This window comes from Nerophis lumbriciformis, linkage group LG03, assembly GCF_033978685.3.
Source record: "Nerophis lumbriciformis linkage group LG03, RoL_Nlum_v2.1, whole genome shotgun sequence".
Classification (NCBI taxonomy): Eukaryota; Metazoa; Chordata; class Actinopteri; order Syngnathiformes; family Syngnathidae; genus Nerophis; species Nerophis lumbriciformis.
Window position 1 is genome coordinate 68,125,498 of NC_084550.2, and position 18,174 is coordinate 68,143,671.

An 18,174-nucleotide genomic window follows, 5' to 3' on the forward strand; every position below is an offset into this window, starting at 1 on the left:
GTCCACCTATAAGCCGCCCCGTGTTGTAAGCCGCATCTAACTGCGCTAAAGGAATGTCAAAAAAACAGTCAGATAGGTCAGTCAAACTTTAATAATATATTAAAAACCAGCGTGATGTGGGCGCGCATGGAGTCGTATATCAACATGGACGGAGCTGCGTGAAAAAAGCCACCCGGCCTCTTCGCGTAAACTTACCTTAACCACTCGCTCATCTTTTCTTCATCTATCCCTTCGAGTTAGCTTTTATGATGACGCCGGCTGGAAAGGTCTCTTTTGGCAAGGTCTTCCTTTTGAATATCACCATGGGTGGAAGTTTCTGGCCATTAGCATGGCAAGCTAGAACCACAGTGAAGGATGACTTCTCATTCCCTGTGGTGCGAATATTCACCGTACGTGCTCCCGTTGTATCCACAGTGCGGTTCACAGGAATATCAAAAGTCAGTGGAACCTCGTCCATGTTGATAATGTTCTCTGGCCGGATCTTTTTTTCAGCTATCTTGTTTTTACAATATGCACGGAAAGTAGCCAGCTTTTCTTGAAAGTCTTTAGGCAGTTGCTGTGAAATAGTAGTCCATGTGCGGATGGAGAGATTGCGTCTTTTCATGAACCGGAAACCTGTCGCTTAGTAGGAGCCATTTTGTGGTCTTTACAGATGTAAACACACAAAGGAAATGAAACGTAATATCCGCGCGCTTCTTCTTCTTCTATGGGGGCGGGTGGTTGCTTACAGTAGAAGAAGAAGCGCTTCCTGTTCTATGGGGGCGGGTGCTTACCTTGGCGGTTGCTTGCGTAGAAGAAGAAGCACTTCCTCTTCTACGGGGAAAAAAGATGGCGGCTGTTTACCGTAGTTGCGAGACCGAAACTTTATGAAAATGAATCTTAATATTAATCCATATATGAAGCGCACCGGGTTATAAGCCGCACTGTCAGCTTTTGAGTAAATTTGTGGTTTTTAGGTGCGGCTAATAGTGCGGAAAATACGGTATGGTCTTTTTTCTGCAACATCAAGGTATATATTGACACTTACATAGGTCTGGTGATAATGTTCCCCTTTAACTTTTGTCTACTTCCTGTATTTGGCGTGCAGTTAGTGGTCCATGTGGGCGTCTCCGGCCTGGCGAGCACGGTCACCCTGGAGCAATGTGGACACAACAAGGGCTACAGACGTTTGGACAACTGCAGCTTCTGTCCTGCTTCTCAGTGCTGCATGGAGGAAGGGCCCGACTGCATCAGCTCGGTGCTGGACATGGACACCGTCTGCAGGAGGGTCGGCCACTCGGGCCTCGGGGTGGCTGTGTCGGTGTCCAAGGATGCCGGAAGGTTTGTGATTCAGACATCAGTCACATCTTTAGGTTGAACAACCTAAACTTATCTTCGCCGATATCAGAATTATATGTGGCGCTGAAGGGCCACAAGCATGTGATTTGTCCGTCTATAGTCGGAAATCCGTCTTTTCTATCTCTGTAAAAATACAACAAAATATTTTCAGTGGAGATGTCCGATAATGGCTTTTTTTGCCGCTGTCCGATATTGTCCAACTCTTAATTACCGATTCCGATATCAACCGATACCGATATATACAGTGGTGGAATGAACACATTATTATGCCTAATTTTGTTGTGATGCCCCGCTGGATGCATTAAACAATGTAACAAGGTTTTCCAAAATAAATCAACTCAAGTTATGGAAAAAAAATGCCAACATGGCACTGCCATATTTATTATTGAAGTCACAAAGTGCATTATTTTTTTTAACATGCCTCAAAACAGCATCTTAGAATTTGGGACATGCTCTTCCTGAGAGAGCATGAGGAGGTTGTGGGGGTCAGGGGGGTGTATATTGTAGCGTCCTGGAAGAGTTAGTTCTGCAAGGGGTTCTGGGTATTTGTTCTGTTGTGTTTATGTTGTGTTACGGTGCGGATGTTCTCCCGAAATGTGTTCTTGTTTGGTGTGAGTTCACAGTGTGGCGCATATTTGTAACAGTGTTAAAGTTGTTTATGCGGCCACCCTCAGTGTGACCTGTATGGCTGTAGACCAAGTATGCTTGCATTCACTTGTGTGTGTGAAAAGCCGTAGATATTATGTGATTGGGCCGGCACGCCAAGGCAGTGCCTTTTAGGTTTATTGGCGCTCTGTACTTCTCCCTACGTCCGTGTACACGGCGGCGTTTTAAAAAGTCATACATTTTACTTTTTGAAACCGATACCAGTGTTTCCCACACATTCATTTATTTGTGGCGGCCCGCCACGAAATAATTACGTCCGCCACAAATGGATTTTTCGGCTTTTGACTCGCTCGACCGCTCATAAAAGCAATGGGACTCTGTCTGTGAATGTACCTTGTAGTTACAACTCCGGTGCAGTAGGTGGCGGTAGCCTACTATGCATTGTAACTCCGCCAATAGCACTAAGAAGAAGAAGAAGAAGTAGTAAAAGAACGGACCGGCCGGATCAAAATATGAGGGTAATATTGGTTATAGCTGCATCGCTCGCGGCTCGTCATATATTTAACGTTAATCTGCGATTTCACCGAGCGTTTCACTGACGATGAGCAGCCTGACGCTGCTTCATTAAGTAGTAACAGTCTCCTTTTTTCATACCGACGAGCTAACGTGTCCAGGTTATAACCCTGTTGTCAATAAACACACGTGGAGACGGTGCTTCAGATACTACATTAATACTGAAGATAAATTGTCCACTGTCCACTGCAGCATGTGCATGCAATGAAAAGAATAAAATATGAGCCAATCAGCTGTTAAAATGTTGTCCAGGTTAATGTTTTGGCCATTAAAGGCCCTTCATTTCAAGATTTCAACTGTGATCGGGCTTTAAACAGGTGGCTGACCTGTTCAGATGGGTGTAACTCAGGTGTGCTCACACTTTTTCTGCAGGCGAGCTACTTTTCAATTGATCATTCATATATATAATTTATATTTACTTATTTATGAAATATATGTTTTTGTTAACAAGTTAAAGGTGTTTAATGATAATGCAAGCATGTTTAACACATATAGTTAATATTGTTAATAAATTAAAGGTGTTTAATGATAATACAAGTATGTTTAATACATATAGTTAATATTGTTAACAAGTTAAAGGTGTTTAAAGATAATACAAGCATGTTTAACATATATAGTTAATATTGTTAACAAGTTAAAGGTGTTTAAAGATAATACAAGCATGTTTAACACATATAGTTAATATTGTTAACAAGTTAAAGGTTTTTAAAGATAATACAAGCATGTTTAACACATATAGATTCCTTTCTTTCATGAAGACAAGAATACAATATAAGTTGGTGTATTACCTGATTCTGATGACTTGCATTGATAGGAATCAGACAGTGGTGCTGATAACGTCCGCATTTTCGAATGGAGGAGAAAAAAAGTCCTCCTTGCTGTCTAATACCACATGAAAGTGGTTGGTTTTTGGCATCTTATTTGTCCAGCTTCTGTACTCCTTTGTATACACTTTACAAGAAATACATTGTCGGCAAACTCCGTAGCTTGCTAGCTTGTGCACGCCAGCTTTCTGAGACTCTTATTTTGTTAGCGCAACTGTGCAGTCGGTCTTTGGAGTTTTGACCACAGGTACGGCGCCAGAGTCTGTTGAAATAAAGTGTTTCTCGCCTTCCTGTCGGTAATTTTAATGAGCTAAATATGTACATAAAGTGTTGTACTTATATTCCAACTCCGCGTTCTTCTTGGTCATCGCCGCTGCCGCCACCCCCCGCCCCCCGACCACACCACCACAAATAGATGCCTGTCCTGTGGGAAACACTGGATACCGATAATTTACGATATTACATTTTAAAGCATTTATCGGCATCTCTAATTTTCAGTTTTTCTTCATTTTTTCCGACCTACAATGTGTGCTAAAATCTTGATCCCGTCTCTTTGCCATACCTACCAACAACTACGGTTTTCCCGTAATGAGTACGGTTGTTAATAATCCAGTGGTAAAAACTAGGGTTTTCCATTAAAAATTATTAACTGAGAAATCAAAGCTAAGTAGCGAAGCAACTCCACAGGCAGGGGACAAAATATACGGGAAACATCAATGATGATTGGTTGGTTTACGTATAAGAACATCCATGATTGGCTGGTTGTTTACTATGATGAGTCACAATTGGTTAAGATTAGGGCAAAACATTAGGGACAGGCCAATCAGTTGTTTTTTCCCTTGGCCTCAGTCTGGACCCCCTCTCCAGGGGCCCAGGCTTAGACCGATTTTTTTCTCCCCCCCCCTTCCAATTGTTTACCTGTATCTCATCTTTTTTGTAAGGGGCGCCAGAAGTTGGCAGACCCGTCAGCGATCCTGTTCTGTCTCCCTGTAATGCAGTGGTTCTCAAACTTTTTTCAATGATGTACCCCCTGTAAATATTTTTTTTAATTCAAGTACCCCCTAATCAGAGCAAAGCATTTTTGGTTGAAAAAAATAGATAAAGGAGTTAAATACAGCACTATGTCATCAGTTTCTGATTTATTAAATTGTATAACAGTGAAAAAATATTGCTCATTTGTAGTGGTCTTTCTTGAACTATTTGGAAAAAAAAGATATAAAAATAACTAAAAACTTGTTGAAAAATAAACAAGTCATTCAATTATAAATAAAGATTTCTACACATAGAAGTAATCATCAACTTAAAGTGCCCTCTTTGGGGATTGTAATAGAGCAGGGGTCACCAACGCCAGGTAGCCCGTAAGGACCAGATGAGTCGCCCGCTGGCCTGTTCTAGAAATAGCACAAAGAGCAGCACTTACCAGTGAGCTGCCACTATTTTTTAAATTTTATTTATGTACTAGTTAACTGATCTCGCTTTGCTCGACATTTTTAATTCTAAGAGAGACAAAACTCAAATAGAATTTGAAAATCCAAGAAAATATCTTAAAGACTTGGTCTTCACTAACTGACAAAGAAACAGATAACAGATTTGGTGTCCAGTTCAAAGTGTCAGGCTTGGACGGAGGAAGGGACTCAGATGCAGAGAGGTGATTCCAAATAAAGCTTTTATTTTGAAATACTCTTTAAGCCTCCAGAGCCGAGTAAATTCAATTACTATGAAATACAAAATACTATCGACAAAATGTTCCAAAAGGGAAAAACCGAAAATCACTCCAAAAAAAAGGAGGAATACAAAAATAAGGACGATATAATTAGCACCGTATCTGTTATCAAAAACTTTAACAAAAAACGCTCCAAACAGGAGGAAGAAAATAAAGACTATAAAACTTAACTACTCTAATCAATGTAAACAAAAAATCACTCAACAAACTTAGAGGAAAAAATCTTTAAGGAAAAATAATAACTCACCACTGCGGTAGAAAAAGGTAGGATAACAAAAGTCGCTCTGAGGGAGGAAAAAAGTCAATTCAAAATTACAGCGTGGGATATTCTGGGAGCAAGGACGTAGACGTGAGACAAGGCAAGGCATGGACATGAACAGGGACATGGAACGCAAGACAGGCACGAAAGCTCGAGACAATCTGGCACAGAACAAGGGGAGGCTTGAGCTTATAAAGAACATAAGGGTAATGGGAAAAAGGTGGAAACAATCAAGGGTCAGGAATGACGTCAGACTGGTGACACAAGAGGAAGGACCCGTGATCTGAAACAAGAGGAGTTGCTTTTCAAAATAAAACATGTAGATCACAAGACAGAAAAAACCAAGACAAGACTTCCCTCACCGCGGTGTGACACAAAGTGTGACATCATTTATTTAAAAATTTGAGAGTTGACTTTTGTATTTTACATGAGTTATTTGTACAAACATGGTGCAAAGTAATTCATGATTTGTTAAAAAAATGTTAGTTAAAATGGGATATTGTGATTTCACAAGACTGTCTTAGAAGTGATCATTTGAAAATGTTCAATTTGAAAAATGTGCACTTAGAGAAAATATAAAAATAAAGTGTTGCATATTGATATTTATCTGTTTCTGAGAAATCATTAAGATGATCAGTGTTTCCACAAAGATAAATATCATTAATTATTAATAATAACACAGAGTTAAAGGTGAATTGAGCAAATTGGCTATTTCTGGCAATTTATTTAAGTGTGTATCAAACTGGTAGCCCTTCGCATTAATCAGTACCCAAGAAGTAGCTCTTGGTTTAAAAAAGGTTGGTGACCCCTGTAATAGAGATCCATCTGGATTAGGGATGTCCCGATCCAGGTTTTTGCACTTCCGATCCGATACCAATATTGTTTTTGCATTTCCGATCCGATACCGATACTGACCGATACTGGCCTATCCGAGCATGTATTAAAGTTTAAAGTTATTTAGCCTACTTAGTTGTCAGAATCATGTTGAAAAGGGTTTTAGGACTCTTGATAACAACTAGCCAGCTGAATTAGGGGAGTTTGAATAATACACAATGGTTGGTAACAAGAAACTGACCTGTTTATTCAAGGATAAACACAAAATAGACAAAATTATACACGACAAACAGAAATGGCATCATTGAACTAGGGCTGGGCGATATGGCCTTTTTTTAATATTGCGATATTTTAAGGCCATATTGCGATACACAATATATATCTCGATATTTTGCCTTAGCCTTGAATGAACACTTGATGCATATAATCACAGCAGTATGATGATTCTATGTGTTTTGATTGATTGATTGAGACTTTTATTAGTAGGTTGCACAGTGAAGTACATATTCCGTACAATTGACCACTAAATGGTAACACCCCAATAAGTTTTTCAACTTGTTTAAGACGGACGGGGTCCACTTAAATTGATTCATGATACAGATATATACTATCAGATATATACTATCATCATAATACAGTCATCACACAAGATAATCACATTGAATTATTTACATTATTTATAATCCAGGGTGTGGAGGGGGGCGCTGGATGTAAGTGTCAAAAAGACAGCCAAAAGAGTTTGATATGAGAATAAATCTAAAGTTAAAATATAGGGTAGAAATGCACCCATTTGCAGGAAATGTAGTCTTGATTTTCAAAATGTTCTTTCAAGGCTTGCATGTCTACATTAAAACATTCTTCTTCATACTGCATTAATATATGCTACTTTTAAACTTTCATGCAGAGAAGGAAATCACAACTAAAAAAAATCACAAATGTTTTCATACGGTGTTGATGTGGAAATTTTTGCCATTTTGATGGTGTGGACGTGTGGCACCGAATGGAGATAAGCGTCTCGACAGACGTCACAATATTTGAACAATGATGACGAAAATTGTTGTCTCTGTCGTGTCCGTGTGTCGAAAATTGTTATGCGCTTATTTTTTTATTTGATTTTGTGCGTGGCATAGATTTGCCGTGCGCAGAGGACGCTTGAGCAGGCGCGCACCTTAGCAGCTGCGCTAGCATCACAGCTAACGTTAGCCATGCCGCTACCTCGCTCTCTGCTGGGAGAGGGCGTATACGTATGTGACGTATGACGTGACAGTATGTGACGTATGACGTGACAGTATGTGACGTGTGACGTGACAGTATGTGACGTGTGTAAGAAGGTGCGCTCGCTGTCTGTGAGAGGGAGACACAGGAAAGAGTGAGAAGAGCCTGTCGTGTAATGCCAGCAGCTAAAAGCAACTGCGTGAGAATTGTGGATGTGTTGAAGGTGTGCTGGAAAATGCGGAACGGAAATTACGGAGCAGCAGAAAAGTGGAATGTATTATTTAAATCGGTGCCTTGGAAAACACGGACCAGAGTTTTTTTTTAAACTGGATCTGGATCGGCATTTTCCCATGCCTTGCCGATACGCAATTTTTGGCAAATATCAGCAGCCGATCCGATCCAAATATCGGATCGGGACATCCCTAATCTGGATTCATGAACTTAATTCTAAACATTTCTTCACAAAAAAAGAAATCTTTACATCAATATTTATGGAACATGTCCACAAAAAATCTAGCTGTCAACACTGAATATTGCATTGTTGCATTTATTTTCACAGTTCTTTTTGACAGAGGGTCAAACCATCATGGATGGCCTGGGGGAAACTCTGGGTTTATGGTAATGAATGGAATAGCCTACTTGATTTGATGTTCAGTTTATGAACTTACATTCATATTTTGTTGAAGTATTATTCAATAAATATATTTATAAAGGATTTTTGAATTGTTGCTATTTTTAGAATATTTAAAAAAAATCTCACGTACCCCTTGGCATACCTTCAAGTACCCCCATTTGAGAACCACTGCTGTAATGTTTGTCTGATCTTAAATGGGATTGTGCTGAAAATTTAAATTTCCCCTTTGGGATTAATAAAGTATTTTTGATTCTGATTCTGATCAGAGGCAAGATAGGGCGGGTCATGGAACCAGGAAGGGAAATCGCAACAGCCGAGGAGAGGGAATATTCAAGCGGGCGATTTATATATTAAAAAACTATAATTAATTTCTATACATAGATAAGAATGACAGACCTAATTAAATGTTACACAGACCACGTAACTTCCTGGCACCCAACCTGCAAAAAATAGTTCTTCTCAAGTGACTCTGTCTACATTTTCACACTATCATACCTGCCAACTACTCCGGTTTTCCCGTAATTCGTATGGTTTTCATCAACCTATTCCGGGTTACGGTTGCAGTGATAAAAAATACGGTTTTTCATTCATTAAAAAAAAAAAGGGTGAAAACTATGCGAATTGCACCTTGTGCAGACAAGATTTTTCGATCGGACACGGAGGAATTAGCGATGTAAAAGACCACGTTGGGACAAAAAAACACAAGTCTAATGCCGTTGCTAGCGATACAAGTGGAAAACTTTCAACGTTTTTCGTCGCCCAAACAGATTCTTTGGATGTGATAAATGCCAAAGTTTTATTTACGGAGGCAATAATTGAGCATGGACTTCCAATCGCACTGGCTGATCACATGGGACAGTTAAATGTTTGTAATGCAACCTTTAAAAATCATTACGCGGTGATCGCGGTCCCAAAAATAAACTTTTCTTGCATGATAATGTCCAGAAAAACTCGCTTTATATTATTATAGAGTCCTTTTAACGAATGAGTTTGATGGTTTATCACAAACCTTAAATGAAAGAAGTCCTTTGTTCTCCTGCACCATGCATGCGCTTTGGCCTTGCTTCGTGTTTGGTGCGCAGTCCTGTCGGCTGTATTTCACAGCACGTCTTTGACAACTTGAAGTGGCATAAAACATTTAAAACAAAGGGGTTATAGGAACAATCACTTTCAGTGTTTTATGCCACTTCAAGTTGTCAAAGACGGTATGCTGGTGCCCGACTGCCACAAGTGGAACAAACATTTGAAACAAAGGGGTTATAGGAACAATCACTTTCAGTGTTTTATGCCACTTCAAGTAAACTTATCATAAAGTTACCATATCGTTTTTGAAGTATGATCAATCTGATAGAATAAATTTGGATTTTAGCCACAAAAAGGTAATGACACCAATGTTATCTATTGGAATTGTTTAGTGCTGTTATACTGTTAAAAGTGTTTATACTATTTATGCTTTCAAGTCCAAGTTGAAGAAATCGTGTTAAATGTTGACAGCATAACTACCAAAATACAGAAGTATGTCCTTAATATTTTTGCAGTGCTATTTCTGTTGAAAAGTTCAAATGATTACATTAGAGATGTGATGTGCCACTTTTCAAGTGTCTGATGGCTTAAATTAATTTTCATAAATTTTTCATATTTTGAATTCTTTTGAAAGGCTTACAAAAAAACTACATTTGAATTGTAATTCCATGCTATTGACAGGACTATTAATTTTAATGAAGTTAGCTTACCATGTTTACAGTATGATAATTGTGATAGAAATGTGAATTTTAGGCACAGAATATTTTTTACAATTGAACAAGGCAGTAGATTATACAAGCTTGGACAGAAAGTTAATAATGACACCAATTTTTTTTTTAATGGAATTGTTTAGTACTGTTTTACCATTTGTTTACTGTAAAAAGTGTTTATACTGTTTATACTTTCAATTAACAAATTGAAGTCTTGTGAAAGGTTGACAGGATAACTGGCATTAACTGTCAAAATAATTTCAAACTATTGAAGTTAGCTTACAGAATAAACATGTCAATCAACCCATATGATTTTTGCTGTAATATTTTTGTTTTGAAAAGTCACTGTGACTGATAGAAAAGTGATGGTTTTAGCAACATTTTAACCTGTCTGAATGCTAATAATCATTTTGCGTCGGGGGACGAAGCCCTGAACCCTCCACCAGGACTTTGTCCTGGATCTACCGGGGCCTGCGGCCCTTGGACCCTGGCCACTAGGTTTTTCTGATTTCAAAAGTTGGCAGGTATGCACTATTCTGTCACACTTTATTAAGCATTTATTACATATTCCTTATTTTGTGCCTTCATTTAAAGCGGTTATTAATAGGGAAGTCCCGATACAACTTTTTCACTTCCGATACGATACCGATATTGTAGCCTTGAGTATTGGCCGATATCAATACGATACGATATAGGCACGAATCATACATATATTTATTCCTTATTTTGTTGTGCGGAATGTTAGAAAAGGCTTGATAAAGTGATGTTACTGTTACTGATGTTGTAGTGTTAAAACAGGAAACAATAGTCAGCAAGAGTAGGTATAGGAAAAACTGACCCATTTATTATTAACCAATTGGTTGCATACATTTTAACCTTCAACATAAGAGTATTACCTCAACAAATCCAATAAAAACAAAATGTTATATTTAAAGTGCAAAATAACCACTAATACCAACATAATTATACAATTGAATAGAATAAATTAAAAATAAATTAGAAGACCCTGAAAAATAACCTAAATAAATCCAATTAAAAAAACAAAAAAACGTTTTAAAGTGCAAACAATTCAAGTTCACTTCAGTTATTTTTTTACTGTCAACTAGGGATGTCCCGATCCGATATTTGGATCGGATCGGCTGCCGATATTTGCCAAAAATTGCGTATCGGCAAGGCATGGGAAAATGCCGATCCAGATCCAGTTTAAAAAAAAACTCCGGTCCGTGTTTTCCAACGCACCGATTTAAATAATACATTCCACTTTTCTGCTGCTCCGTAATTTCCGTTCCGCATTTTCCAGCACACCTTCAACACATCCACTGGTCTGTGGAGTCTCACGCCGTTGCTTTTAGCTGCTGGCATTGCACTACATTCTTTTCTGTGTCTCCCTCTCACAGACAGCAAGCGCACCTTCTTACACACGTCACATACTGTTACGACACACGTCACATACTGTCACGTCATACGTCACATACGTATACGTCCTCCCCGAGCAGAGAGGTAGCAGCATGGCTAACGTTAGCTGTGATGCTAGCGCAGCCGTGCGAGCAACGCTCCCTCTAAGGTGCTCGCCTGTGCAATTGCGCACTGTTTAAGCGTCCTCTGCGCATAGCAAATCTATGCCACGCACAAAATCTAATAAAAAAATAAGCGCATAACAATTTTCAACACACCGACACGACAGAGAAAACAGTTTTCGTCATCATTGTTCAAATATTGTGACGTCTGTCGAGACGCTTATCTCCATTCGGTGCCACACATCCACACCATCAAAATGCTGAGGCAAAAATGTCCACATCAACACCGTATGAAAAAATTTGTGATTTTTTTTAGTTGTGATTTCCTTCTCTGCATGAAAGTTTAAAAGTAGCATATATTAATGCAGTATGAAGAAGAATGTTTTAATGTAGACATGCAAGCCTTGAAAGAAAATTTTGAAAATCAATACTACATTTCCTGCAAATGGGTGCATTTCTACCCTATATTTTAACTTTAGATTTATTCTCATATCAAACTCTTCTGGCTGTCTTTTTGACACTTACATCCGGCGCACCCCTCCACACCCTGGATTATGAATAATGTAAATAATTCAATGTGATTATCTTGTGTGATGACTGTATTATGATGATAGTATATATCTGATAGTATATATCTGTATCATGAATCAATTTAAGTGGACCCCGACTTAAACAAGTTGAAAAACTTATTGGGGTGTTACCATTTAGTGGTCAATTGTACGGAATATGTACTTCACTGTGCAACCTACTAATAAAAGTCTCAATCAATCAATCAAAACACATAGAATCATCATACTGCTGTGATTATATGCATCAAGTGTTCATTCAAGGCTAAGGCAAAATATCGAGATATATATCGTGTATCGCAATATGGCCTTAAAATATCGCAATATTAAAAAAAGGCCATATCGCCCAGCCCTAGTTCAATGATGCCATTTCTGTTTGTCATGTATAATTTTGTCTATTTTGTGTTTATCCTTGAATAAACAGGTCAGTTTCTTGTTACCAACCATTGTGTATTATTCAAACTCCCCTAATTCAGCTGGCTAGTTGTTATCAAGAGTACTAAAACCCTTTTCAACATGATTCTGACAACTAAGTAGGCTAAATAACTTTAAACTTTAATACATGCTCGGATAGGCCACTATCGGTCAGTATCGGTATCGGATCGGAAATGCAAAAACAATATCGGTATCGGATCGGAAGTGCAAAAACCTGGATCGGGACATCCCTAATGTTAACATTTCATTTATTTTTCTACCGGTCCATTTTTTTGTATTTGTCAAAAAAGTCAATTATCGATATTGACCAATTTAAAAAAAACTACTATTGTGATACAGTTTTCAGACATTGCCCAGCCCTACAATACACTATAATTACTTTGCCAAACACGGCTTATACAGTATTACATACCTGCCAACTACTCCGGTTTTCCCGTAATTAGTACGGTTTTCATCAACCTATTCCGGGTTACGGTTGCAGTGATAAAAAATACGGTTTTTCATTAATTAAAAAAAAAAAATTTTTTTTAAATGCGCGAGGCTATTTATAGCACCGCTGCCAAGCACGAGGCACCTGTTGCCCATTGTTTCCAAACGAGCGAACGATCATCGAATCAGCGGAGAAAAATCGCAAACGAGTCTTAAACCGAAAAGAAAACTGCAGTCATTCCGTGAAGAATATTCAAAAGCCTATCCAGGAATAATTATCCGTTCCAAAAAGGGTGAAAACTACGCGAATTGCACCTTGTGCAGACAAGATTTTTCGATCGGACACGGAGGAATTAGCGATGTAAAAGACCACGTTGGGACAAAAAAACACAAGTCTAATGTCGTTGCTAGCGATACAAGTGGAAAACTTTCAACGTTTTTCGGATTTTAGCCACAAAAAGGTAATGACACCAATGTTATCTATTGGAATTGTTTAGTACTGTTATACTGTTAAAAGTGTTGATACTATTTATGCTTTCAAGTCCAAGTTGAAGAAATCTTGTTAAATGTTGACAGCATAACTACCAAAATACAGAAGTATGTCCTTAATATTTTTGCAGTGCTATTTCTGTTGAAAAGTTCAAATGATTACATTAGAGATGAGATGTGCCACTTTTCAAGTGTCTGATGGCTTCAATTAATTTTCATTAATTTTTCATATTTTGAATTCTTTTGAAAGGCTTACAAAAAAACTACATTTGAATTGTAATTCCATGCTATTGACAGGACTATTAATTTTAATGAAGTTAGCTTACCATGTTTACAGTATGATAATTGTGATAGAAATGTGAATTTTAGGCACAGAATATTTTTTACAATTGAACAAGGCAGTAGATTATACAAGCTTGGACAGAAAGTTAATAATGACACCAATTTTTTTTAATGGAATTGTTTAGTACTGTTTTACCATTTGTTTACTGTAAAAAGTGTTTATACTGTTTATACTTTCAATTAACAAATTGAAGTCTTGTGAAAGGTTGACAGGATAACTGGCATTAACTGTCAAAATAATTTCAAACTATTGAAGTTAGCTTACAGAATAAACATGTCAATCAACCCATATGATTTTTGCTGTAATATTTTTGTTTTGAAAAGTCACTGTGACTGATAGAAAAGTGATGGTTTTAGCAACATTTTAACCTGTCTGAATGCAATCAATCATTTTGCGTCGGGGGGCGAAGCCTGAACCCCCCACCAGGACTTTGTCCTGGACCTACCGGGGCCTGCGGCCCCTGGACCCTGGCTACTAGGTTTTTCTGATTTCAAAAGTTGGCAGGTATGGTATTGAATTCATCTGCATAATACCAGGACTCTTGCTGTAGCTCGCACAGGTTTATTGGCAAATATCGATGTTTTGTACGTGAGAAAGTAAACATATTGCCCCTCTGACAGATATCTGTGCGACTACACCTACTACTCCTCTCTGTTCCTGAGTAATGGACGCTCTGCCTTCATCCACGTGCCTCCACTGGGGAAACCCTACAGCAGCCAGGAGCTGGGCAGAGCACTTCAAGCTGTGGTGCAGGAGATGCTGACGCTCCTGGAGGTGGTTGACCACACAGAGGAGCAGCATTGCACACACACACATCCACACTGACCAACTCCACCACTGTACTCGCTTTATTCCTGGGTAATTATTAATAGCGTCATGATTTTAGACTTGAATGAGATTAACGTCGGTTATGGTCCTAATATCCAATTATGTTAGGGTACTAATTCTAACTGATCTTTGAGTGCTGCGATAGGGATGATATCAAGCGTGGATTCTGGTTTGTGTGTCATATTTTGTACCAAACTGGGCAAGTTAATTCCAATGCACTGGCACAGACCGGAAGTCATGGTGTCTATTTAAAAAAAAAGAAGTAACATTTGTTAATGTTATTGATAGTACAGCATCGTGTATACTCAGGGAATTCAATCCATCGCAACTGGACTGTTTGGTTTGTCTTAGAAGACTTTTTGCCTCTCATCCGAGTAGGCGACTTTAGTTCATGCTCATAGACTTAGATTGGTCAGATCTAGTCTTAGACTTGTATTGGTCAAATTTAGTCTTCGACTTAGATTGGTCAGATCTGGTCTTAGACTTGTATTGGTCAAATTTAGTCTTCGACTTAGATTGGTCAGATCTAGTTTTAGGCTTGGATTGGTCAGATCTAGTCCAAGGTTTAGATTGGTCAAATCTAGTCTTAGACTTAGATTGGTCAGATCTAGTCTTAGACTTGGATTGGTCAAATCTAGTCTTAGACTTGGATTGGTCAAATCTAGTCTTAGACTTAGATTGGTTAAATCTAGTCTTAGACTTGGATTGGTCAAACCTAGTCTTAGACTTAGATTGGTTAAGTCTTAGACTTAGATTGGTCAGACCGAGCCTTAAACTTAGATTGGTCAGATCTAGTCTTAGACTTAGATTGGTCAGATCTCGTCTTAGACTTGTATTGGTCAAATTTAGTCTTCGACTTAGATTGGTCAGATCTAGTTTTAGGCTTGGATTGGTCAGATCTAGTCCAAGGTTTAGATTGGTCAAATCTAGTCTTAGACTTAGATTGGTCAGATCTAGTCTTAGACTTGGATTGGTCACATCTAGTCTTCGACTTAGATTGGTCAGATCTAGTCTTAGACTTGTAAAATTGGTCAAATTTAGTCTTCGACTTATATTGGTCAGATCTAGTTTTAGGCTTGGATTGGTCAGATCTAGTTTTCGACTCAGATTGGTCAGACTAGTCTTAGACTCAGATTGGTCAGATCTAGTCTTCGATTCAGATTGGTCAGACTAGTCTTAGACTCAGATTGGTCAGATCTAGTCTTAGACTTAGATTGGTCTGGTCTAGTCTTAGACTTAGTTTGGTCAAATCTAGTCTTAGACTTAGATTGGTCAGATCTAGTCTTAGACTTGGATTGTCAAATCTAGTCTTGGACTTAGATTGGTCAGATCTAGTCTTAGGCTTGGATTGGTCAGATCTAGTCCTAGATTTAGATTTGTCAAATCTAGTCTTAGACTTAGATTGGTCAAATCTAGTTTTAGACTTAGATTGGTCAAATCTAGTCTTAGACTTAGATTGGTCAAATCTAGTCTTAAACTTAGATTGGTCAGATCTAGTCTTAGACTTGGATTGGTCAAATCTAGTCTTAGACTTGGATTGGTCAAATCTAGTTGTAGGAGCCTAAAGGCTGTTTAAGTTAATTTACATTTTTATGGAAGGTGCTTTATGTTTATTCAGCCAAAATGGGACTATTTATTTGCATAATACGAAAATGTATATATTTGCATGCTTAGAATAATTATTACATTTGTCTTAACAGTTTGATGACGTGACTGTGTAAATTGCATATATGGCGGAAGGATCTATGTGGTAGGTTGGTTTTTGGACACAGTGCATTATGGGTAATGGCAGTCAGGTGCGGGGGAATTGAGCCACACAGTTTTTTGAACTCACTCTTACTTTTTCTTAGTCTTGCTTTTTCTAACACCTACTGTAACAAACTCTCTTTATTTTGCCATTCATTTGTTCCCACATCGTTATTGTTTTACGTTTTTGAATTATTAAGTAAACGATACAAAACGAAGAGGAGCGTCTGGAGTTTTGTTTTTTGTCGCCGCAGCAAGCGGAGCAGGAGAAAGTAGAGGAGCGTCAAGCTAAAGGCTTAATTAGGAATCTACACTAGTCTTAGACTTAGATTGGTTAAATCTTAGTCTTAGACTTAGATTGGTCAGACCTAGCCTTAAACTTAGATTGGTCAGATCTAGTCTTCGACTCAGATTGGTCAGACTAGTCTTAGACTCAGATTGGTCAGATCTAGTCTTCGACTCAGATTGGTCAGACTAGTTTTAGACTCAGATTGGTCAGATCTAGTCTTAGACTTAGATTGGTCAGATCTAGTCTTAGACTTAGATTGGTCAGATCTAGTCTTAGACTTGTATTGGTCAAATTTAGTCTTCGACTTAGATTGGTCAGATCTAGTTTTAGGCTTGGATTGGTCAGATCTAGTCCAAGGTTTAGATTGGTCAAATCTAGTCTTAGACTTAGATTGGTCAGATCTAGTCTTAGACTTGGATTGGTCAAATCTAGTCTTAGACTTGGATTGGTCAAATCTAGTCTTAGACTTAGATTGGTTAAATCTTAGTCTTAGACTTAGATTGGTCAGACCTAGCCTTAAACTTAGATTGGTCAGATCTAGTTTTCGACTCAGATTGGTCAGACTAGTCTTAGACTCAGATTGGTCAGATCTAGTCTTCGATTCAGATTGGTCAGACTAGTCTTAGACTCAGATTGGTCAGATCTAGTCTTAGACTTAGATTGGTCTGGTCTAGTCTTAGGCTTGGATTGGTCAGATCTAGTCCTAGATTTAGATTTGTCAAATCTAGTCTTAGACTTAGATTGGTCAAATCTAGTTTTAGACTTAGATTGGTCAAATCTAGTCTTAGACTTAGATTGGTCAAATCTATTCTTAGACTTAGATTGGTCAGATCTAGTCTTAGACTTAGATTGGTCAAATCTAGTCTTAGACTTAGATTGGTCAAATCTAGCCTTAGATTTAGATTGGTCAGATCTAGTCTTAAACTTAGATTGGTCAGATCTAGTCTTAAACTTAGATTGGTCAGATATAGTCTTAAACTTAGATTGGTCAGATCTAGTCTTCGACTCAGATTGGTCAGATCTAGCCTTAAACTTAGATTGGTCAGATCTAGTCTTAGACTTAGATTGGTCAGATCTAGTCTTAAACTTAGATTGGTCAGATCGAGTCTTCGACTCAGATTGGTCAGATCTAGCTTTAAATTTAGATTGGTCAGATCTAGTCTTAGACTTAGATTGGTCAGATCTAGTCTTAAACTTAGATTGGTCAGATCTAGTCTTAGACTTAGATTGGTTAGATCTAGTCTTAGACTTAGATTGGTCAGATCTAGCTTTAAATTTAGATTGGTCAGATCTGGTCTTAGACTTAGATTGGTCAGATCTAGTCTTAGACTTAGATTGGTCAGATCTAGTTTTAGACTTAGATTGGTCAAATCTAGTCTTAGACTGGTCAGATCTAGTCTTAGGCTTGGATTGGTCAGATCTAGTTTTCGACTCAGATTTGGTCAGATCTAGTCTTAGACTCAGATTGGTCAGATCTAGTCTTAGACTTAGATTGGTCAAATCTAGTCTTAGACTTAGATTGGTCAGATCTAGCCTTAGACTTAGATTGGTCAGATATAGTCTGAGACTTAGATTGGTCAGATCTAGTCTTAGACTTAGATTGGTCAGATCTAGTCTTCGACTCAGATTGGTCAGATCTAGTCTTCGACTCAGATTGGTCAGATCTAGTCTTAGACTCAGATTGGTCAGATCTAGCTTGAAATTTAGATTGGTCAGATCTAGTCTTAGACTTAGATTGGTCAGATCTAGTCTTAAACTTAGATTGGTCAGATCTAGTCTTAGACTTAGATTGG

General features: G+C 38.2%; 1 protein-coding gene across 1 annotated transcript in view; it reads left to right on the plus strand.

Moving 5' to 3' along the window:
- Nucleotides 1-16,310, plus strand: part of LOC133589026 (pyroglutamyl-peptidase 1-like) — a 29,347-nt gene extending 13,037 nt beyond the window's left edge. Inside the window, exons 4-5 of the mRNA XM_061941696.1 lie at nucleotides 1,088-1,320; nucleotides 14,139-16,310. Of these exons, the coding sequence (XP_061797680.1) occupies nucleotides 1,088-1,320; nucleotides 14,139-14,343 (438 nt within the window). The 3' untranslated portion in view covers nucleotides 14,344-16,310. The remainder of the gene's footprint in view (nucleotides 1-1,087; nucleotides 1,321-14,138) is intronic.
- Nucleotides 16,311-18,174: the final 1,864 nt, after the last annotated feature.